The 25245-nt window shown below is 42.3% G+C and overlaps 1 protein-coding gene across 1 annotated transcript in view; it reads left to right on the top strand.

Annotated features, from left to right (window-relative positions):
- The window catches only part of LOC144784640 (macrophage mannose receptor 1-like), a 765034-nt gene that overhangs the window by 278304 nt on the left and 461485 nt on the right, over positions 1-25245 (top strand). The window contains exon 12 of the mRNA XM_078663569.1: positions 17629-17828. Coding sequence (XP_078519695.1) covers positions 17629-17828 — 200 coding nt within the window. The remainder of the gene's footprint in view (positions 1-17628; positions 17829-25245) is intronic.

Genomic DNA, 25245 nt, shown 5'->3' on the forward strand with positions numbered 1-25245 from the left:
GGGTAGGGAAAGAGGATGTAAATCTCCTTTCCCCTTATGGGAATCTGTATCCTAAAACATTCAATGTACAAATGGGGGAAGGGAAAGAACACTCTGTTTCATGTAGCTCCCTTAACTAAATGACTTAGACTGGATTCAACCAGTACTTGGATTCTGATAGAAAAAGGTGGCTGCTGGCCCAAAGTGGTTATGCATGGTTTGGAATGGGGGTGCCACACACCTCAAGATGTCTTTATGCTGGTTGCACAAGGAAGTGGCAACCAGCAAAGGCTGAGCAACCCCATTTTGAGGGTGGATTGAATGTGGATTCCCTAAATAAGTCACCTCAATGAGAAATTATTCAAAGTGACACTGCATAGTTGATTTCTGCGTATTCACTCTTGAGGCTCTTGGTAAGACAAAATGAAGCAATATATACCTCCATATTAGTTGGCTGGATGATAAATTTGTGTTTGTGTCAGCATCATGATTTAAAAAGCACCTGTTTTGCAAATTAATATTTTCATTCGATAGATATGTTCATTCCCATTTATCAGCACTGAAACGAAAAGGACAATCTGGCCAAGCCTTCTTAAAAAAGGTATATCTTTATTACATTCCCCTAAGAATAGAAGTAATTTATTAAGTGCCATATTTTGTGGCAGATCATTTCAAAGGGTACATTTCTGTGCCAGAAAAGCACAGCTGACTTTTCCTGTGCTTGGCGGACTACCAAAATGGTATTGCTAGATCTTAACAGATGCATGAGCTGGGAGAGCTGCAGCACGTGTTTCAAATTCTTATGAATATTGACATGCGCGTTTGTATGAATCAGTGAAAAAAGTTTGAATGCCTCCCTCGCCTATGTCCTTAGCCAGTGCAAATGTTTCAAATTAGGACATGACCTCTTCGTACTGAGTTTGTGTTTGCTGTTTCTGCAGTTTTGCAAGGCCTACAATGTGTGCATGTTGGAAATGGCTAGTGGCTATGCTTTGCAGTGCTCTATTTCTACCCAAATGGTGGCCACGAACAACAGTGACATCCCTCAGCTGCTAAGTGGAATTTTACTGGCAAACTCTTTTACAACACCTCCGGCACTAGCAGGATTTTGTCTCCTATCTGAAATGTTTATTTTTAAATGATATCCACCAGGGGTGGGATCCCTTTTGGCACACTGACAAGCATAAACATCATCAGGGCATTTTGGAGACAACCTTTCATGATGTATATAATGTATATATATGTCAATAGAGCAGCCAAAGTGTTAAATTATTATTGTACAATCAACAGGCTAGCCCGCAATACAGATGCAATACAACTACTAGTATTTGGACATTATGTAAAGAGAATTGGAGTTGGGTGCCTTAAGAACAACCCCCTTGAATGGCTTCAGTCTTAAAAGAATTAAGGGAGTGTGGTTTAGCGAGAACTTCTGACACCTTGAAAAACAAGGATTAATGAAATCTGAATTCCCTGACCTATGCATTGTGTTGTCTCTCCCGGAAAATTGTGGGGAAAACACTTGCTCTGGTTTTACAACAAACTAGTGTGAACTTGTTTCCAACTATTACCAACACAGCTGGATGGAGATTTTCCAGATGAATTTATTTGTTAAACTTGGCCCAAAGCAATGTCTGTTGAACATTTTACACACTGTCTAGAGCCACCTAGCTTAGGCTTGAGCATCACTGATTTTATTTTATTATAGTTTCTGACATCAGAGCGAGGACATCCATAAGTTTAATTTTGTTCTGTTGGGATCAAAAAGACTGCTAAGTAATGTAAGAGGTAACTTATTGCAATTGCAACTCTTCAGTTTAACAATAAGCAGTGTTCAAGATGGCGATGATTGATTTGATTTAGTGTGCCTAGGGAGTGAACATTCTGGGATGTACCTTGACGGTTTTTACAAACTTTTGTTATAGTTTGTGTTGAACCAACGCATTGGGCTTGATTATGAGCTAATATGTCATTTATTACCCCAGATAAATAACGATACAATGGGCTACGTTATTAGTTTAGTGTGATTAATAACACCGATCAAGAGTTCATGGGGAGGCGCATGCGGATGTTTAATGCTCCAAAATCCTCATGTGTACAGTAAATACCTTAATTTTTCCCCTGGCAGGTTTGACCTGGTGAAATTTATTGAGCCTTAAGGTATTTAATGCATCTAATAATCATTAATGTATTAAATACCTTCAAACTCGTAATTCGGACCCATGTGTGAACAGGAGTTTACGCATAGGCTGGAATATTAACAGTAACTCATAATCAGGCCCAAAATAATTCAACTGAACCCAATAGCTAGGAAAATACTTTCAGTCTTTCTTCAGTCTATTTTAGGATCCTTATTTAGGTGAAAAATTATCTGAATGTCATCTTTCGGGCAAGTCAGTTTTCTAGAATTTTACTGGGATGGCCCAACATAAAAGCTGATAAGAGACTGTGGCAACAAACTAGTGTCTTGAAGTACTGCATGTGGGATAAAAGCAAAGGTGGCTTGGTGTTGACCAATACATACTCTCGTCTGCCTAGTGCTACTAAAAGATGTAACACTTATTATGATATCAATACCACTTCCTCCACCATTTCTAAAAGAGTGGCCCAGTCAAGGATGACAAAATCTGCTATTAAATCCAACAGCATTAAAGGAGCAGAATCCTTTGGGGCATATTTATGAAATCATGTCAAAACACAGTGAAGCAAGTCACCTTGCTGTACTGTGTGATAGTGAAAGGGCAGGAATGTTCTGTACTTAACAATATTAATTCCTGTCATTTCCCAGAGCTGGCACACATTGTGCAGCCTAGCGACAATGTATGCCCTCTTTCACCATGGTGCAAGGGAGACTGTGTTGTAAGCAGGATTGTTTATGTGCAGGAAGGAACACCTTCCTGCACACAAACTCTCCTGAGATGCATTTGCCTCTGGCAACATAGAATGGGGAGGCAACAAGAAGAAATAATAATATTTCTCGTCATTACGCCTCACCTGGGGGAGGTGTAACATTTTAACGCATTGCCAGGTTAACTAGTGTTGGTAAATCTGGGAATTCACCAAAATACATGGGTGGATGCGTGGGAACACCCACGCTCCTCCAAGGGCATAGTAACGCAACACCACGATTTGCGCTGTGTTGCATTACTCTAGATTTATCAGGTCATGCAAAGCCATGCAAGGTGGCCTTGGGAGGTTTGATGAATCCAATTTAGGTTTTGCATCACCTATGTACACCCTCACATGGCACAAGGGCGATGCAAAACCTTCATAAATATGACACTTTGTTTCCAAAATGTTGATGCAAGAAGTTTGGAAACATATGTGTCTGTTCTACTAGGTTGAAAGCCCAACTGCCATTAACCTAAGATGTTATTTTTCCACCAGATAGAACTGTAATTGATCTTGGGTAGTTTTTGTAGTTTTTCCATGAAGCATTAATAATAAAAGGATATTCCATAGCTGTCGGAAACACTTCCCATCTAGATAAACCAAACATGATTTCATCAACAAGGGTATGTGAAATGCCCCTATTTAGGTTTTTCCAGGATGCTACTTGAGCTAAAAGAGAAATTAATGAAGTCTTTCACAGAAGGTGCCACATCATCAAAACCCTCTTAGATCACCAATAAAGTAACAAAATCAGTAAAAGAAGTAGAGTTGAAATACTTAAGATGGAGGTGACTCTCTCTACAATCACATTCTGATTGACAAAATATGCAGTGTAGTCAACAAAGCTGTTTCACTTTCACTTCAATCTTCTCCTCTGATTGCCTCACTAGGTGGATAGTCGGTATGATCATTTATAACTTCTTTCCAAACAAATTTGCAGAAGTGCTGCAGCAATCACCTGGCAAAACATGAATTAACCTCTTAGAGGATGGCTCAACAATCAAATTTAATGTCATATTTTAGTAATTTAGTAGAAACCCCTTTTTATTAATGCATGTTATGTCCATTTTATTGACGTTTTTAAAAACTAGAAATTCTCGAATTAATCTAGATGAGACATACGCATTTTATTTGTATTCTCATTATTATTCTAGCAAGAAAATTTGTCTAGATTCTCCAATTGCTTTTTAATCCTTCTTTCAGCTTACATTTCTTCAAGCTTTGTGACTACTGGAACATTATGATTATTTAGGACAATTTACATGATAGGCTTGCTATCAAGGATGTTGATGAGGTTTCTGGCATGGCATGATGGGGAGGGTGCTGATCCTAGTTCAGCGAGGCACCAGGAAGCATTCCAGGGAGTGTTACTAATGCCGAATATTAGTTCTTCTGTTTTATCAGTGTTGAGCTTCAGGCAGTTGTTTCTCTTCCAGTTGGTGATGCTCATCATGCTTCTGTGGTAGCTGGTTCTGGTGGGGTCCTTGGAGAGAGAGAGAATGAGTTGAGTGCTGTCTGCATATGATATGATGTTGAGTCCGAGGAATCTGACAAGATTGGCATGAGTGTTATGAAGGTGTTGAAGAGGGTTGGCTGAGGGAGGAGCACTGCGGAACAATGCAGGTGATTTCCTTGGGCTCAGTAGTGAAAGACGGTAGGCGGACAGTCTGAGTTCTTCCGGTGAGCATAGAAGCAATCCATCTGAGAGGGTCTCCATGTATGTTGACGCTGTGCAGCTTGGCAATCAGTGTGTGGTGTGATACGGTGTCGAAAGCTGCATGGAGGATCAGGGCTGCCATCTCGTCTTGGTCAAGAAGGGCTCAGATGTTGTTGGTGGCTGTGATCATAGCAGTCTTGGTGCTGTGATTGGGATTCAATGTTTTTGTAGATGGTGGAAATTTTGTTGTGGAAGAAATTAGCAAGGTTGCACTGATCTCCAGGGAGGGGGTGATGCGGTTTTCTGTAGCTGCAGGACTGGAGAACTCCCTGGCGATGTTTAAGATTTCCTTGCAGTGGTTTGGATCTGGAGTCAATGTGAGCAGTTAGGGCATCTCTCTTCTTCCTTAGTAGACGGTGCTAGAGGTTTTTGGGAGGTCTTGAAGGAGGTTCTGTCAGTTGTGTCCTTGGCAGTGCTCCATCTTGTTCCCTGTTGTTTGCAGATGCATTTTGCTGCTTTAAGTTCTCCGGTGCACCAAGTGGCCTGTTTTGTGGATCTCCTGTGGTTTCTCTCTTTGATAGGGTTGATGTGTCTGCGCAATTGATGATCAAGGTGAAGTTCCTGACACTCTTGTCAAGGGATGTGGTGGTGTCGAGCACAGAGCCATTAAGGGCGTCAGGCCATTAGGTCTTGGATGTTTTGCTCCAGCAGTAGTAGGGGGTGGGTTGGCAAGTTTGGGCATGGTGAGAGGGCAGGTGACATTGAAATGGATCGTACAGTGGTGCAGGTGAGTTCGGTGAAAAGGCTGTATTTGGTGCAATTTCTAGAGGTGAATATAGGGTCCAACATGTGTCCTCCTATGTGAGTGGGGTAGTGGACAAGTTGGGTGTGTCCTTTGTGGTTCATTCATTCAAGGAAGTTGGCGGTGTTTTTATCTCTGTCATCGCCCGAGGTGGAAATTGAGGTCTCCGAGGAATACGAAGTTGTTGAGGTGCGATGAGGTCAATGATGGAGGGTTATCCTTGGTGGTGGTGCACTGGATGGTATCTTTTTGAATGATGGTGAGTTCTCCTCCAGGTTTGTTGATGCGGTCCGGGTCGGGTATTGCTCTGGCGATGTCTGAGGTGGATGTGGGGTTGAGCCATGTCTCTGCGAGAAAGACTATGTCAAGTGCGAGTGTTGATTTTCTCCACTAGAAGCCAAGGAAGCATCTCCCTAATACTAAGGTACACATAATATTTTCTCTGAGATTCTTCATGCAACCTTCCAGATCATTCGTACACTTGTGGGCAGATCAGAGCTTGTCCCTTTATGGGAGCAGTTGAACTCCCCTCTTTCTCTGGACAGCACAATAGTCCATGCATTAGTATGTCCTTTGATGTGTCACTGGGCATGTTGTCTGGAACAATAGCTCTTCCCACGATTCGAATCTCCTATCTAGGGGAAATGTTCTGAGAGCCTCGCTATTAGTCGTCTAATACAATAAACAGTCTATCCACTAACTCACAGAAAAGTCCTCAAAACAGCACCGTATGTGGGAAACATAAAACATGCAAAGTAAGCAGAAATTAAATCTGCAGACTTTCAGCCTTTAACTTGAGCCATGTTACTTTCAAATTTGTCTGCTAGCAAACTAAGGTTAGCATAATTTTATTACCCATTTGATTAAACTCCGGTGATGCTTATAATCGCTAGATGTGGTCACCTTCTAGATCTTCTAGATCTTATGTAAATGATACACACATTTTTTAATATTGTTAAGGCTCTCCACACCACTGGAGTCAAGCTATCCAGGCTGATGAAGGCTGATAGCCAGAAACCGGTCCTTGGATGCTTGATTCCGGTCTGGGAAAGACATGGCTTTGTAGTTCGGACTGGATTGTTCCCATGAGGCACAGGGTCAGAGCTGATTTGCATATAGCCAGTGTCTAACCCAGGGTGGTGTGGAGTGCAAAAAAACGATGGATTTAGGCCCAGAACCTTGTACTGGGGTGAATGTATGACATTGTTCTACATTCTGTCCATCAACTGTGTTTTTTGCAATTTTCACCCCGAGTGGGCTGGGTATGCTCAGACGTGAGTCCCAGGCTCTCCACACCACTGGAGTCAAGCTATCCAGGCTGATGAAGGCTGATAGCCAGAAACCGGTCCTTGGATGCTTGATTCCGGTCTGGGAAAGACATGGCTTTGTAGTTCGGACTGGACTGTTCCCATGAGGCACAGGGTCAGAGCTGATTTGCATATAGCCAGTGTCTAACCCAGGGTGGTGTGGAGTGCAAAAAAACGATGGATTTAGGCCCAGATCCTTGTACTGGGGTGAATGTATGACATTGTTCTACATTCTGTCCATCAACTGTGTTTTTTGCAATTTTCACCCCGAGTGGGCTGGGTATGCTCAGACGTGAGTCCCAGGCTCTCCACACCACTGGGGTCAAGCTATCCAGGCTGATGAAGGCTGATAGCCAGAAACCGGTCCTTGGATGCTTGATTTCGGTCTGGGAAAGACATGGCTTGGTAGTTCGGACTGGACTGTTCCCATGAGGCACAGGGTCAGAGCTGATTTGCATATAGCCAGTGTCTAACCCAGGGTGGTGTGGAGTGCAAAAAAACGATGGATATAGGCCCAGATCCTTGTACTGGGGTGAATGTATGACATTGTTCTACATTCTGTCCATCAACTGTGTTTTTTGCAAATATGGCAGATGTCATACAAAATAAAATAGTAGCCTATGCATATCTGTAAGCTGAGGGGGTGGTGTGGAATGTGTCATTCAGGATAGTGACTCTTGTGAAATCCAGGGTATGTGGTCCCAGGGCAAATGGAATTATTGGCTTCAGTTGAGACAATTGGGGTCTTTTGATTCTGTTGTTCAGATGCTCCTGTGTTTCTGAGCTTCAAAGGAAGAACCAAATACCCCTTTTAGCACTTGACTCTCAGGGCAGCAGAGCACAGCAGTCTAAGGCATACCCAGTGTGGTGCTGGTGGTTAGAAGCTTATAACGCGCCCACACAAGATATAATAAATCAGTGTTCAGTTTTAAAAAAAGTACTTTAAAGTATTCACAACTAAATACTATGCACAGTATTACAAATCTGTACAAAATGGCAGATGGTAAAATCATTGGCCACGCCATCTTAAAAGGCCCCACAAACTACTGGGATGCTACCCAAAGAAAGGTCTCAATAGTCAACTAACACCTTAAATGTAGATTTGACTCTGTAGGTCTGAGCCACCTTTTATGGTTTGTGGACCAGCAACCCCATAAACCATAACACCCCACATTTGGCTTAAACTAATAGTTAATGTTTGCTGTGGGTGCCTATTGGGCACACCGATTCAAAAGGGGGTGGTGATGGACAGAGTATCTAAATTAAGCAGAACACTCCTACCCAGTCAAAAGATCAGGGCTTGATCCATCACCGTTTTTTAGCTCACTGCACCATCCCAGTTCAGAACCTGGCTACATGCAAATTAGTCTGACGCTGGCCCCGGTAGCTTGTCTCCTTTCTGGTGAAGAATTGGCTTGGTAGTTTGGTCTGCCCTGTTCCCATGATGCACTGGGCCAGGGACAGACTAATTTGCATATAGCCAGGTTCTGAGCTGGGATGGGGCAGTGAGCTTAATAACGGTGATGGATCAAGCCCTGATCTTTGGACTGGGTAAGAGTGGTCTGCTTAATTCAGACACTCTGTTCATCACCACCCCCTTTTCTGAATCGTTATTGGGCACACCAGCACATAATTCAGACGACAGGGACTCATTTAGCAACATATTCGAATAAACTAAAGTCAAGGGTATTGATCTTTAGTAACCTTTGCCACCATGCTCCACTCACTTCCCATAGCGCTTTTTGGAAATAAAAAGCAAGGGCTGAAATAAATGAAACAGGATGGAAACGGTCACATGGTGGTAGTGCAGTAAAACTGTTGTCAGTTCACTATCTCTGCTACATCTCATCTCTAGTTGAAATTCACACTGTGACTATACAAATGAATCAGTTAGTCCATCTTGTGTAGATTGCCATGAAATGAATCATACATATGTTACCTCGTATAAGGATAATGTAAGCTTCCCTATAGCACAGCGACCAGCTATGTCAGTACTGTTATCAGATATTTGAGCATATTTTATATTTAATTCCTGCAAAATCCTACCTATTGGCTTTGACACGTTCAGTTGTAAACGTTACACAACAAAGAATGTTTTGATGAATAGGTAGATGTGTGGTTCTGTACACAGAACCCAGTACACTTAGAGATGCCTCTACTCCTCTGGTTTCATCACAACCTAAAAATATGAAAATTATTAGTGTCTTTAGGGGTTATGCAGACCTCCTTTATCCTTAATGCATCACAACTGTGCAGTACATGTTTCCTTTTAATTATTGCTCTTTAGGTATGGCCTAAACAGACCATTAGCAATTTTTCCAGCCCCATGTTTTACAAAAAATATCATCCAACTAAAATATACATGTAGAAGAATTCTCTAGCCGCACTCTTTCTCCAGTGACCTGTTTAAATATCACTCAAATTATTCTGCATCTCACCCAGCCCATTTCAGACATTGGATGTTTCTCTTTCACCTTTGCACATATATACATAACCTAAAATTACTTCCCTAAGAATAGAAGTGTTTAGACTCTTGCACTTCCCAGTGACTGCTAGTCCCTATGTATAGTAGGATGTTATCAATTATTTCCATAACATTCAAAACATTCCTTATGAGTTGCAACGTTGATTCATTGCTAGAAAACAGTTTGGGCATTTTATTTATCATATTCTGGCATTAAGGACTTTTTGTTGAACTAGTTGATATATTTCAATTCCAAAGAATCAATTTCTGACTCACAAAAGTGCCATATTCCAGCAACCACGGGGTGTGAGACCTCATCAACCACCCTCCAACATGGCCCTTTAGGGCCATCTTGAAATGACCAGAACCAGACACTACAGCCAATATGGGAGAGTACTAAAAGAAACCTGAAGACATTCAGGAAAAATTGGCAATGGGAGTGAACTTTGAAGATAGGAAATAGGAAGCGGTTTTAACTTACACTCTCAGGGTATCCCGAAACGCAAGCATAAAATGCCCGCTATACAATATACCTCCTAGATCATATTTAACCCACAGATTAAGCTATATATCCAGATGCAAGTGTGTGTTGCCTAAGGTGTAGTACACCAGATGCTGACATTTTCACAGTATCAGCCAATGCCACCCCTTCTGTAACAATTAGAACGGAATCACAAATATACTGTCACATAACTGAAAACCTGTTGAATGCTGCCCTCTGAGATATATGATACACTATGCACTGAATAAGTAATGTTACGCACACCTATCTTGTACAAGACTTCAAAGTTGCCTCAACTAGTTTGATGCTTGTGCATGCCAACCAGCAAGAGGTTGCCTACCCCTTTTATAACGATAAGTAAACAAGTGACCCTTCACTCGGTATCTGGTTTCACAGCATGAATTTAACTATTCACCTCATTAAAATTATACACAAATGTGAAGAATACACCATAAAATGATTACTGTTGTAATTCAGTCATTGTTTAATGTCATAGGACATTAGTTGTGTAATTAAATACTAGTAAGCAAATCCAGATTGAACAATCAATGAAACCGTTATTTAACATGTTTCAGAAAACTATATACAATATGAACAAAACGTTATTTAGAATTACAAAGTTCTTCAACATCCAATAATCGATAATGCCCAATGCATTTCAAGAAAATCAATCCCTTCTTCAGGGGCCTCTGTGAATAAAAAATAATAGGAATTACAGATTCATCATGTTTGAACAGACGCTAAACTGCAGTCCGACCTGGAAGTTTCAGGGAACTCTGTTCAACGTTCCCTGGGGATAGGGAGGAGAGTACCTCAAACAATAGTGCTCCTGACAGTAAATTGTCTTTGTCTGGTGAGAATGATAAGGACTGTGATGGGTGGAATATGTTGCTTGGGTGCTGTACCCTGTACAAAGTCCACGTTAATATTTTTTTATGATGGACTGTATCATCTGTGTGTTTAATAAATCCGGAATGTCAAAGACTGTGCTGCCATAGTTCTCTCAATGCAACTTGATGTTGACAACATGTTATTGTTTTTCAAGAAAACTGATAAGGGTTCTTTAAAAAATTGGTTATTTCTTTGAAGTATGTCTTCTACTTTAACAAAGATGATTAGAGCACCACATTGACATCTACGTAAATTATTAGTTTTAAAACATGGAATTTTCCCAATCTCTGGTCCCCCGATTATAATTGGGAACCAAGAGATGCCATTTTGTCATGTGCATTGTATATAGGTCCAATATTGGCTTTGTATGTTTAGCATTGCTTTCTGTTAAGGTTTTCTTCTGGCACACTTATTGGGATCAACTTTGTGTAGGTGGTCTGGTTGGATGCTCAATTAAAAGGAGACACAGTGAGGTAAATTAGTTGGCACAGGATCATGCAATGTGTTCACAAGAGCACTTACTGATTCCAAAATATCCCTATCTTCTGGGGAGTCCCCTAGGTGTCCATACAATGTCCCTTCATCATCACCCTCTATATAGAGCTGCTTGGTGCTCTACTCACACAATAGATTCATCAATATGCTAATGATACTCAATGTGACTTGAAAGTCTGCTCTGGTTCAGACATCCATTGCCTCAAACACTGCCTCCAAAACATCCAGACCTCAATGCACTAAGCCTACATGAAGCTCAACCCAATCAAGACAGATTACCTGTTATTTGCCAACAAATAGAAAACAGCAGAATCCTGGCTCAATGACATGAACTTTGACTGTAATCACCTGTAATCACCGGAGCAGCGTTTGGAGAGCTGAGGAGCTGAGGAGGGAGCCTGCTGTCGTTTGCCTGCTTCTTGTCTGCTTCTGCCGCACAGCTCGCCGGACCCGCTTCGCGGCTAGGAGCGGTTTCCTGGCACTTGGAAGGGGCTTGCTAGTGGAATTTAAAACCGGCAGGGCTGCGAGTGTGTAGCGGTGGACTCCAAGCTCCAGGAGTCCCCGCGCGCCCGTGTCCACCTGGGCTGCTCTCCCTGCCGGCTCCGCCCCTAGAGACCAATTAGCCAGCAACAAAAGGGAAGCATCATCCCCGCTGCGCGGGAGCGCGAGGGAGGGCGCCGGGAGAAGCCCGGGACAAGGGCGGGACCGTTTGTGGCCGTTCGTGACCCGGAGTGACCGGACCGGGCTACCCCTCTAACCTGTGCGAGTCTCCTTCTTCAAGGACTATGGCTGGCAGAGACAATAGGATCAAATCCTCCTTAACTGGTAGCCTGTCAACCGCTGGAGGTATGGAGAAATTCCTCATAAGGGCTAATAATATTATAGATAAGGAGATAGTCATACTGGAAAAGCGTTTGTCAACTGAACTTACCTCTCTGAAACGCTCATCCTTAGGACCCCTTGCTAACGCTAAAACGCCCAATAGAAATAGCGACCAGTCTGCTATTACGGATACAATATCCCCGCCTAGAGAAGATCCCGGCTCCATGGCTACCTTGGTCACCACAACTGACATTGTGGCCGACCTTAACTGTGTCCCCATAAGCAATAATGTCTCCCTCTTATCCCACCTTGATGTGAGCACTTCAGAGAATAAGAGCCAAGGGGAAAGACAGGGTGCTGTGAGGAAACGGAAAAGAGTGTATAACAAGAAAGAAACTAAAATGGGAAGAGCTGTAAAATCTGCTAAAGTGCGGGAGGTGCTACCCAAGACCACTATTAACCCCCCTGACGCCCACCTCCCGAATAGAGAAATATCTATGGAATGGGCCGTGGCCATATTTAAATCAATTATATCCCCATTAGAGGCTAAACTGGATAGGCTTTGCTCCAGAATATCTAATGTAGAGAAAACATCTGCCTCCATTTTAGCCACCCTTGGTAACCTCCAGAGCCAACATATTCCTCCAACCATTATAACTCCCCTGATTACCGCCCCTCCCAACTCGCACTCGAATCAAGCAAATATCCCCCCGCTGAATATCAATATACCAACCCATATTCTCCCTCAGTCTAATAATCCAACAACCGATAATGTGGCGAGCCAACCACCAAGCCAACCCAATCCACCAGCCCATACGGTTGAGGGAAACCAGGGAGCACCGAGTGAGGTATACAATACCCCTAGACCTAGATGGCCTGATCTTCCACCGGAGGCTAATCGGCTTACTGTCATTCTAGCCGGAGTTCCACCACTAGAAACAGGGGAATCGGAAACCTTTAGCTCCCTGAAAAATAAAATAATAAAATGGCTCAACTGGAATAGACCACTCCCGGGCCACTTACACAATGAAATCATTATGGCCAGGAGGGTTTCCTGGATAGGCAAGACCCCTAAAAACATCAATGGGGACTGCCTAACCGTTAGTTTCAGAGACCCCCGCACAGTATCTCACATATGTGCGGGTTTTAATAGATCCTTTGATTCAACCATCCAGACCCTCCCTGTTTCCTATTTCTTTCCACCAACTGATATCCGTTACCAGCCGAGAAGAGGGGATTGGACCGTTGTGGAACGGAGGCGTAGGCAACGAGCATACGATGCTGGACCACCTAGACAACCTCAATACGCACCCCAATTCCACCCCTTCACGGATCATAACCGTTTTGGTTGTTTGGATGGCCTAGAGGGAGTCGACTGACTACACCCTGTCTCTTCCTCCTCTGTCTCCCCCTCCTTGGAGCAGACCCATGTCCTAGTTAATATTGATGTTTTACATACGGTTCATTTACCTACCCTCATCCCAGCTATCCCCACCAAACTGGCCCAGATTCCACCTGTTACAATCCCTACTTTACAATGCTCGGTACCCATTCCCACCACTCCTACCCCAGCTACCTCCACTGAACCGGACCTGATCCCACCAGATACGACCCATACTACACCTTTTATCCCAACTACCCACTTTGATACAGTACAGGACCAAAGGCTAAAGGGATTTTTATTGGCGAGCTGGAACATTGCTGGGTGGCGGCAAAAAGTCTCAGCCTTGGGTTGGAGGGAACATATTGTGGATTTTGACATCTTATGTCTGCAAGAAACGTGGTCAGTGGAAGATATTGTTTACGATGGTTTTGTTTCATACAACTGTAATGCGGTAGAATCTGTAATGGGGAGGGCCAAAGGGGGTTTACTGATTTTATTGTCTGTACACCTCCCCATACATGTAAGGAAAAGTCACATAGTGGGATCCCATTCGCAAATTCTGGAATTATTAGTAGGCAGGGACAGAAATCTATTGTTGATTAATCATTACAATAACACCTTTGACCCTTCTAGTACCACTGTAGTAGACGAACTCGAATCTGTTCTGGACTCCATTTTCTGTAATTCGGCTGTATCGTATGACATTGTTTGGGGGGGAGATTTTAACATCAGAAGTTGCCCCCTCTCATATTCAACTACATGTGGTTACGATGGTGAAAATGGGGAGAATTTACTACACTTTTTACACTCTCCATATGGCACCTCCCTTAACAACCTGATGTTGAAACTTGATGTAATCATCCACCAACATGCCCCTGACAATGAGGGTAACCTGCCGCCAACCTTCACGGGGAGAAACACAACCTCTATTATTGATTTTTTTATCATCTCCAACCGGGTAGCTCCCCATTGTTCGGTCCCACAGATCTTAGACCTCGGTCTGAGTGACCATAATGCTCTTACTTTGATCCTATACTGTGAGCATCATAGGGATGTATTTTCCGGTAGGGTTGTTGACGACATTATCCCATGCAGACCAAATGGGACCCGCATCAAGTGGTGTGGGGAAAAGGCAGAGAATCTACATTGTAGGGTGGTGAAAGCTGGTCTAAATACGCTACTTAGCTGCCTTGATACGGAAGCCTCCCCAGACCAATCTGTAAATAATTTTGAGAAGTTGGGCGCCATAATTAAGCAAACCCTCACAACAAGGAAGGCTAAAACTAGACGGGATACACAGGGTTGGTTCAACCAAGCATGTACAAGGGCACTAAAAGCCCTTAAACTTGCCCTCTCCACAACCCCGAGAGACAGGGAAGCGGTTACATCTCTGAGGGCTAATTACAAAAATGAGCTCAAAATCAGGAAACAAGAACTAAGAGAAATAGCCTGGGAAGACCTGAGCAAAGCGGCAGCTCTCCGGGACAGCAAACTATTTTGGAGTACCATCAACAGTCCCTTCCTGCAAAAAGAGGAATTCCCTGTCCTCACTGCCCAAGTTAGCGAAGATGGTTGGGTGTCCCACTTCTCAGGGATCTTTGATCCCACTGGAGAGCCCAATGGCATTTTTAATTCTATCTGTATTATCCCAGTTCAAACTCCGAGAATTACGATCCATGAGGTGGATATGGCAATAATGAATAGTAAAGGGGGAAAGGCTCCAGGCCCAGATGGGGTACCAATCGACATATACAAATTTGATCCAGCTCTCTGGAGCCCATTATTGACCATAGCTTTTAATGCTGCTATGGATAACAGGACTCCCTCTACTTGGGGTGAATCCATTATTATCCCAATTTATAAGAAGGGGGATAGAGGAGAGGCCAAAAACTACCGCCCTATCTCCCTTCTGGATTCCTCACTAAAAATCTTGAGTAGGGTCCTGTTAGTACGTTTGGAAGATTGGGCCTTAGACAACCATATTCTTGCCCCATCCCAATATGGCTTCAGAAAGGGCCTTGGTACGATTGAACAATGTATCAACTTGAACCTTTTAATTGGGAAGTATACCAAGGCCAAGCCGGGATCACTATTTTTGTGTTTCGCAGATCTTTCAAGCGCCTTCGATCTGGTCGATCATGCCCTGTTATGGACAACTTTATTGGGTATGGGAGCCCCTCCTGATATTATTCATTTTTTAGCTACACTTTACTCAAATTTATCTGCCCAAATCCGCTATGGACCAGAGGGGGAGTGCACCCGAAAGATTAGTGTAAGATCTGGCATCCGGCAGGGATGTGTATTGGCCCCGTTGCTTTTTTCACTCTTCATTAACTCGGTTGAGCAAGAATTAAAGCAAATCCATGCCGATGCCCCACAAGCAGGAGGCACCCCTATCCCGGTACTACTCTATGCCGACGATACGGTTTTATTGTCCAGGACACCTATAGGCCTTCAAAAACTGATGGACGGGTTCTATGATTTTATACAGAGAAGGAAACTTAAAATCAATAATTCCAAAACGTTTGTCATGGTGTGTGGGAAAAAGCTGAAACTTTTTAAACCCTTCTGTTTTAAGGAAAACCATATTGAAATTGTTACCAATTTTTGTTATTTGGGTGTTACTTTTAATGACAGAGGATCGTGGGCCCCAGAGGAGATTAATGTCAAAGCAAGAATGGGGAAAGCCTCCGTAGGCGTCTTCCGCTTTGCCTCTAAAGTAGGAAGCCGCCGTATTGCTGATATGCTGACTATATATAACCACAGATGTACCTCGATAGCATTGTATGGTTCGGGGGTGTGGGGACACTGCAATGCCAGGGCCCTGCAAACTGAAGAAAACAAGTTCATCAAACGGTTGCTTTGTCTTCCCTCCTCGGCATCTACTGTTTTAACTCATTTGGAACTAGATTTGGATTACCTGTCAGATCTTACCGGACTAAGGCCATTGCTGGTATGGAAATCCATTTTTACCAAGACGGAAACTGCCTTTACCAAAGACATCATCAAGGACTGCTTACTCTTGGATAAAGTTTTAAGTATACCATGGTTAAAATATGTAGTTGCGACTGTCAAGGACTTGTTTGACATGGACTTATGTAATGACCCCACCTGTCTGAACTTAGTTAGTAAACAGGAACTAAAAAATGTCTATCTTAGGGCGAAATCGGATGTGCGAAGGTATGCTACCAGAGAATATTCCACACATATTTTTCACTTCTCATTGAAAGATGATAGTTGTGGTATTCCTATGTACCTCAATGTTATTCACAGACAGTCTCACCAGTTTGTCCTCTCAAGATTGAGACTAGGTATAGTTCATAATCTGGTTGCCTTCCCAACAACGAAATCTCATCCAGTAACTCCTTGTCCATGTGACGGTTTTACCAAACAAAGCACATCGCACTTTTTACTAACATGTCCTTTGTATAAAGCGCAGCGCATTTGCTACCTCAAGCCTATGTTTCTTAAATATTCCATGTATACTACAGGTAACGCTATGAGGCTTCTCTTCTCACTCTCAAGCCCTGATATATGTTTTTTTACTGCCACTTTTATTTTGAAATCTATTAGAGCTAGACTTAGTATGGTTTTCGTGTAAATTTATGTGCAGCAACCCGCACACCTTGCGACAAGGTTATCCCTGTATATTTTTTTATGAATCATGTATATGTAATGTTTTTTAACTGTACACTTTTATGATGTTTTTTAAACATTCGAATAAAGTTATAAACTGAACTGACTGCTTTGAATCCAAACTTTCATAGAATTCCAATTCACAATGCACCTCATCTTACCCTGGACAACAACCTGACGGGCAAGTACCACTTTGTCAAAAGCAAAGCATACATGGTATCAACTCGTTTTTAAAGAATTTTAAATCATTTCTTTCAAAAGCAACTTCAAATCAGTTGATCAAGCCCTTGTGATAACGCCTTGCTCATGACCTCAAGAACTCCACACTTCCACCCCTTAACAGCACATCTCAGCTGCGCCAGTACTATCTTTAAAACTAGGTGCATCATGACTCGAATGGGGAACATAGCGGCCGGTTGTTAGGCAGTACACGAGATTTCCTACCTCTCACTTACCTCGGTGGTGTGCAACAAAGTGGTGGGTTCCAGAGCAACAGGAGCTTTGGAGTCTCCGCTACTGGGTCCTATGTGTCTTTAATGCTGTAATATAGATCCATAAATTAAATGAAACTTGGAAGAATCCACCCCTCCTCTTTGGTTGATACAGTTATGTGGCAAACGGAAATCTTTCACCTTCATGAGGTTCTCCTTGTCATGTTGTATCAGTTTTATTTGTGAAATGGCTGCTTTTTCAAAGGTTAAACATTGCCATTCCTTTTAAGCGTAAATTATTCTGTTTATGATTTTTGTTCTAAATAAATATTTACATGATACTTAATTTTTTTTTATGACATGAAGGTAGAAAACCAGGTTGTGTTGCAATGAGAACTGGAGCTGCAGGTGGATTATGGGATGTGATCAGTTGTGCAGAGAAAATTAAGCCAATCTGCAAACAGTTGGCTGTGGGTGTAACTCCGCCACCAATACCAACAACAACAGCTCCTCCTAAGTGCCCACATGATTGGCATGAGAAGAAAAATTCAAAAGCATGCTTTAAGGTAAGAAGACAATTTTCGCATCAGATTACTGTATGGGCTGTTAATTAATGGAATTGTTTTGGGGGTAGAGAGCCTTGCTTTCTGAAAGTTATCTCACTGCTTCGCATGCTGCACCTCTTGTGCATCAGACATTTTAAGCCTCTAGAATTGTAGGACCCCTGTATTTAGTAATTGGCTTGCTTATTCAGCTTCCATTTTGTCTGAGGCTATCAAACTTTGGAGAAGGTTGGGCTATGATGTTCGTGAAGGTCTCTTAATTTTAGCTACAACTGCTGTGAATTCTCTGGAGCCTTGTGGAAACTAACTGGGATTTATCGTCTCTTTGATTCAACTGAATCCATCATTAGAACCAATACAGAGGGAAGCCTCTCCAAAAATTATTTCAAGGGTTTCCAAGATTACGGTAGCTGCCTGCTACAGACCTATTGTTTCCAAAACATGCTGTATTCTTGAAGTGGGCTTTGGGTGCATTCTTGCTCATGATTGATGCTTTGTTGTCTGTCTCATGTCCCTGCTCATGATTCAGTAACTTTACTCCCTTTTTTTTGTGTTTCTGCCACCAGAAGCAATTCAGTCAGACAGTGCTTTGAGTGGATAAGTTGTACTCTTCCACTGATAACTTGAGTGGGCTCGATTTTGCTTTACATTTTAGCACCACTTGGGAAGGTATGTTTGTCCTTTCCCTAGCTTGCCCACCCCTAAAATACTAGTCCCCCACACTCTCTTCATTTACTCCTCGCTCAAGATCCTAAATGCTCCCAATGTACCTTTTTATTTTATAATGCAATTTTTTATGAGGGAGGGGCAGCTACAAAGCTGTTTGCTCGCTTTCTGGTTTTACACTTACGAACCTCGCTTTTGTAGTTTTTTAACTTTTAGGTCACTGTTCTAAAATATCCATCAGCCATGTTGGAATAGTAGATTAAACATGCTACTGGGGATTTCAACTAAGCAACTTAGGCTACCATACTCTGAGTATTTCAGTTGCAATAACTAATCTGGGTTTTCTTTGGTATGAAGTTGTTTCTGTACCAGGTCTTGAAATGTTTTAAAAAATTCATCGTGTTCTACAAAAGAAGATTTCTAGGGTTTAGAATTAGTGCAGGACAACTTAATGTGTTCCTAACTGTTATATTTTTAGAGTGGTAGTGCCCACATTCTTATCTCCTTATCGCAAAGGGTGATTCCCACATATACTGACAGTACCAAAATCCCAATATAACATTTCATTCACTGTTCCGCCCTCAATGGTCCATCTAAATTAACCAGTACCCTCCTTGGTGGATGAGATGCATTGGCAGTGTCCTTCATGTCCTGTATTTGCATGCTTGGAATTGCTCTGGTTGATCTTGACTTCCTAGTGAAGATGATTTATCTCTGCAGAATCCACCATGTTTTTACCATCTGTCTAGCCAGCCTTAAACCTAATCTGGCGAGATAAAGAAATGTGGTTTACCATCCTAAATCCCTTTTAGCTTTGCCTTGATGAGCATCACAATTTAACTTGCTGTTGTGCAACCTATATTTCACTGCCTTGAATAACATTGCCTAGTGCTGTATTTGTTGTGTGTCATTAAGAAGGACCTATATCAATAATCCCTTAGCCTCTGCTGTTGTATTGCTTTTTGCCCGGCTACCTCCATAATTCTGAAATCTGCCTTTAATTGTGTGCAGCAGTGCTCTAATTTTGGGCATTGGTGAAAGCCGTCTTTGTGCTCTTTGTAGTGAAAAACCTCAATGGGCCTTTAGGTTTTAAAGTCTTTACACATCCTTGTTCTAAGAAGAGACCAACCAATGACCCTTTAGCTTGCTAATGGAATCCCATAAAATGCTAATTATTTCAGCATTATCTACCTTATATATCCTCAAATATTGTTTCTAGCACCTGCATAGTTTCCTGTAATTTAATATTAGTTGGGCACATCTCAGCCATGTTGTTCATTTTTGACTTTACAGCAGTGCTCAGTTTGTGCTGGTGGTTTCCGGTGCTCGGCACTGGCACTTAATTGCCAACAGCGGTAGTTATGACAATCTGAAATAATACAATCAAGCGAAACCGCTTGCCCTCTGTGCACTGTTGCTAATCCCAATTGGAAATTAATAAACTGAATTCATCAAATGTATTTCATGGTGTCATGTAAAAGGCTCGACTTGTAATTTGATTCAAAACTTTTTTACTGAAATCTCTTAGTCCATCAAAACATTATTATGTATCATAACATTCCATGTGCGTTTATAATACAATACTTTTACAATCCATTATTTACAGTAAATCATAAAAGCTGATAAAAATACAAAGTTCATATAAGACACAAGAACATGACAACATGTATTTCAACAAGTAGAATGAAACACCCCATTCTAAAAACATAGATACATAAAAACAAACAGTACATTTGTCTACAATTGGAGGTACAACAGAGTAGGCCTCTCTTCCCCTTACAATATGAGAGGGGGATTTACAAATTCCCTTATCAGTTTCTTCGGATTCATGTCTGATATTGTATAGAATTTGTATTCATTACTTCAAGTCTAGTGAGACAATTAAAGCTGTCTCTTATCAATACTTAAAATCCAGGAATGTGAGCAGTGGAGGGATATGTCCGCCAATAAGAACACCTTAAGACTGAAATGCTTCTTCACAGGTCTAACATAAGAATAAGAAGAAAAGGCATGGAATCAAGAGCACACAACCGAGATAGACAATAAAGCCTCTTCATTCATGTGCAACGGGCTGATCCAAAGTCCATTCCAAGTATATGTAATGCATTCAAAACTATAGGTCTGCCTACAGACAGTGTAAGATGTCTGGAGCCAAGATGTAACAAGCATTGGAAACACCTACAGGTCTTGCCTGTTGACTTTGACAGTGCAGACCTCTTGGGTTTGTCAATGCTTTTAGTGATGCTGTTTAGCATTCAGAAAAGAAAAGAAATGACTATTGCCAAACTTGAACAGCATCACCAAAAAAGCGTGATAGTATGTATGCATGCACTTAAATATTTTCATACTACAATGGCCCAATTGGTGCCAAAGTGTGTTCTTTTTATGAAAAGGCCATTTTAGCAGCAAAGGTAGGCTGCTGTGTCTTCCCAAAAACAAAAAAAGCAACACGGGATGCAGGGATAGTAAAAGTGCTATGGTCCACAAAGTCAAGGGTAAGAAGGCAAGCCATTGCGTAAGAAGAAAGGAACTGAGGATGACAAGAAAGCCAACCAACGTTGACTAATAGGCTGTTGGAATGCCCACTGTAAGTATCGGTAGGTTTTTGACAACAGATAGCTAAAAGCTGTCTACACGTGTCCCTTTGACTCTTGGAATCATATCTCATAAAGTGAGAACATAAGGTACTAATTTAAGACAGGCCTCTCCCACAGCCTTGCGTTGACTTGTTCACATTGTAGAGAATGAGAGATAAAAAGACCAGTTCCTTAGGTCAATATTACACGAAAGAACAACTGGAATTTTCAAATCAAATTGGGGAGGGGTGGGAAGGGAATTTTATACTATGTTCCAAGGTAGTCCCTCCTCGCACCTCTAGGGTACCCAAAGATATTGGAGTGAATGCCTCACTCCATTATCGTGACATGCTTCATCATCGGCGCCTATCCACACCCGGGTAGTGTAATAGCACCAGGGTGGACTCGACCAAAGATAGAATGGAAGTTCCTAAAACGAATCAAATTGTGTAAGCAGGGATCCTGTTGAAGGGTTTATAGTTAAAAATACCTGCAGATATACCCAAAAGTTTCCTTTATTCCTAGGGTATCTGGGGTACGGATAAAAAGTTTGTTGATGTTTTTTATGAACGACTGTTCAATTAAACGGCAAAAGAGCGTGCTAACATATTTCAGCCCACGTTGTGAGCCCGTTCAGGTCTGGGGCCTTCGTCAGGGTGTATTGAATGTATCACTGCTTTTCTATGCATACACAACATGCACACTCGTGAGGCCTTAGGCTCTCACCTGTCTTAATTTCTATTTTGAGGATTTTCCTATTTTCTGTTTTTTCAAGGGTCTTGCGGTTCTGGAGGGTGGTGCGGTCTTTCAGTCACACTTTCCTCAAAAGCACAGCACCGCAGGACTACCTGCTGCCATCTCGCAGACCGCCGCTGAGCAAGGACCTGCTTTGAACAGAGTACAAAATTCCCCTTTCTACCTGCATCACCCCCCCCCCCCCCCCCCATTTGATTTGAACATTCCAGTTGTTCTGATGTGTGATAATAGGTTGGGTTGTGTCTTAAGCAGTTGAACTGCCCAAAATAGCGGTATTTTGTGACCTTAGGCGGTGGCAAATATTTGTCAATGGAACGTTAAAGGAATGTGCTGTTTTTGTCTGGAAATGTAGCAGCATTTGTGTAGTGTCTAAAGTAAGCAATAGAACATAACAAAATGAAATGTCACAAAGAAAAACAACACAGCAGAAACACAAAAAGCACAACAGAACAAAACAGATTTTCATAGGATATCATGTAGCCCAGATTCTTCATGGAGAATGGGTCAGATGAGTAAATACCTATGCACTAGATGTGGAGAAGCAACCGCCGGCTTTTATTATGTAGTCAGGAAATGGGCTCCTATTCAGAGGTATTGAAGGGAGATACGTGAGGCCCTTATGAATATTATAGGCACACCACCCCATTCGTATCCTAAGGTGGTGCTGCTGGGAATTTTGGAGGAATGGACAGAGATACGTGTCCATATAGCCCTAGCCAGGATGACATTTATGAAAGCCAAAAAGGACATCACCCGCCATTGGCAAGAGATCTCCACTAGTGAGAAATTGGCATAGAGGCATAGAATGCTGTGCAACCACATAGAAAATGGTCTATAACTGGTGAGGCTGCGAGAAAGAGCCTCCGGAAATATGGGGACCCTACCTTTCCAGTCAATCAGATGGTTAACTTGGGAAGAGTGAGTTCTCCCCCTCAGTATATTATTGGCCTATAGAGTACCCATAATTGAATTTTTGAAAACCTTGTGTGCTCAGTCCCATTGATCTCGTCTTATCTGATGACATTATTATGGTATGTTGTGCTTCCTTTATTGTTTGTTGCAAAAGAAATGAAAAAGTATATAAAAGAAGCAGTCACATAATGTAAAAATGCAGCACAAAAACGTAAAAGGACAAAAACATCACAAAACTTCACCAACATACCTGAAGGCAACATAACATTCTAGTCACCCTTTAGCCCCTCGAGAAATCTCCTTTGCTAACATGTTGGTAAGAGGTGTTACTGCTAATGACATGTGTCAGTTTCAGGGAAAAGAATTTGTGATATGCTCATGAATTCTCCCTGTGCACCTCAACATTCCTCCTTGCCCAGCAAGACTGAAATCATATTTGAAAGATGAGCTCTAACGTCAGATGATAAATACATCCGGTTTAATGCCTCCCGGAGTGCACTTATAACAAAAAGAACCATCTTGAGGGATCGGGGGTCTTGGGGTGAAATGTTCCAAACAAGGTCTGGCTCTAATGTGTCTCTGCGATGCTTGCAGTATAGCATGCTAGTAGTGGACTCATTCACAGTGTTTTTCAGGAATATGCCAATAGTCCACAGAAGATAAACAAGATGTAGTGCAGATTACTCACCTTTTGTGTCACAAAATGTAAACGAATGTTTGGTAAGCTGAGTTTAACAAGCATTTGCAATGCAATAGGACTCGCATTTGTGAGAGTTTAAGCTATTGCCATTGTAAATGCCAATGCTTTTTATTTATCTGTTTTTATAATTGACAAATAAATAAAAGGCATCGTCATTTACAATTCCAATAGCTCAAACTCTTGTAAATGTGAGACCTATTTAATTTCAAAGAAGCGGCAAACAATGTCCCAGGCTGCTTAGAAAGTGAAAGCGCGCATGGCACGCTGAATGTTGCAGGAAAGCATGTGGTGCCTGCAGTAAGAGAAATTCTTTAAAGAAAAATAGTGCTTAAGACCTACGTGTTGGCTGCCTGTTATCAATATAAGCAGGAACCCAGAAAGTACAATCTAAATAATTTAAAAAATACTGAAAGTCAACATGGTCTCCATCCCTCCCTAAAAACCTTTGGAAGACCCTTATGTAGATATTATAGCAACTTCTAGAATGCCCTGCAGAGTGTTTCTGAATAACCTGAAAAAGGAAATTGGCTACATTCTGATACCTGAAAATGTGATACCTTATTGAACCTTGTTGCTTTAAACAATATTTGTGTAAATGTACCCAATGCAAGGGTTAATCTGACCTAATTAAATCGTCAGCCTTAATCTCTCACTAAAAAAGAAAGACTAAACTAACAAGCATCCGTTGTTTTGTTTACAAGCTGATCTCACTATTAAAAACTAGGGCAGCACGGCGTGTTTACATACCCTGACTTCTCTCGGTGGACCGTGGATGGCTAGCAGTGCTTGCACAATATCTGATGTCCTTCTTCCACCTGAAGCAGGCACAAAATCAAGATAGATACACTGACATAAAATATGCATACAGGAACAGTGGAAACACAGGCTTGTGTGCATTAGAGGTGCATACGGATGAACAGATTTAAAACATGCAACAGACACACAAACCAGACATGTGTGCAGAGACACACACATAGGCCATGCATACAAACAGTGGCCGAAGTGGGGGGAAAAAAGTAGGGGAACTGTGGGCAGAGACTCCGAGGGCGGGAATAACCCAAGGATTGGGTCAGTGGGCGGAGTCAGAGGTGTGCCCAGAATGTGCCAAACATCCCAATTTTTTTTATTTGTTTGGCATTTCACCGACCAGTTACAGCTTATTGTGTTATTTAATTCAACCAATGGATACACTTGGTTATTTAAGGTTTAATAGGAGTTATTGGCATTTTGTTCAAATCTGTTTTTATTGTGAACACAGCGATAAGCCTACAACCCCTCATCGGGGCCGGCCGCGCAGATAGAAATCAATAATAGGAGTAGGTAACCAGGTGGGGTGGAATCCTTAAACACAGCGCCCTGCCTACAACCCCCAGGGGGCCGGCCGCGTGGCCTAAGGGAGTAGAAAGCAAGAGGTGGCCATGTGCTGGCAATGTGCCATAGTACGGGGGAGGCGCGTATGGGAAGGAGAGCAGCGGTGTCACATTAACAAAGGCCCGACAGGGGCCAAACTGCCCCAAAAGGGGGGCGAAAGCCAGAGTGGCAAGGCAAGGAAAAAGAGAAAGTCGGAAGAGGAAGAGCAGGGGTGAGGTGGAGAGGGGCCAGGGAGGTGTATCTGCGGTCGCCCACAAGAGGCATAAGACGCAAACCAGCATTGAGGGAAGTGACTATGAGCCTAGTCTGCTTGGGTCGGCAGGGATGAGGGCGTCCTCAAACAATTGCAAAGCGCGGAGCCTGGGAGGCATGTGGCGGGCATAGCTTATGGAGCACAGGTGATGCACGAGGGGTTCCCACACTGCCTTGAATCGCACCC

Source organism: Lissotriton helveticus, chromosome 10 (genome assembly GCF_964261635.1).
Source record: "Lissotriton helveticus chromosome 10, aLisHel1.1, whole genome shotgun sequence".
In the NCBI taxonomy this organism is placed as follows: domain Eukaryota; kingdom Metazoa; phylum Chordata; class Amphibia; order Caudata; family Salamandridae; genus Lissotriton; species Lissotriton helveticus.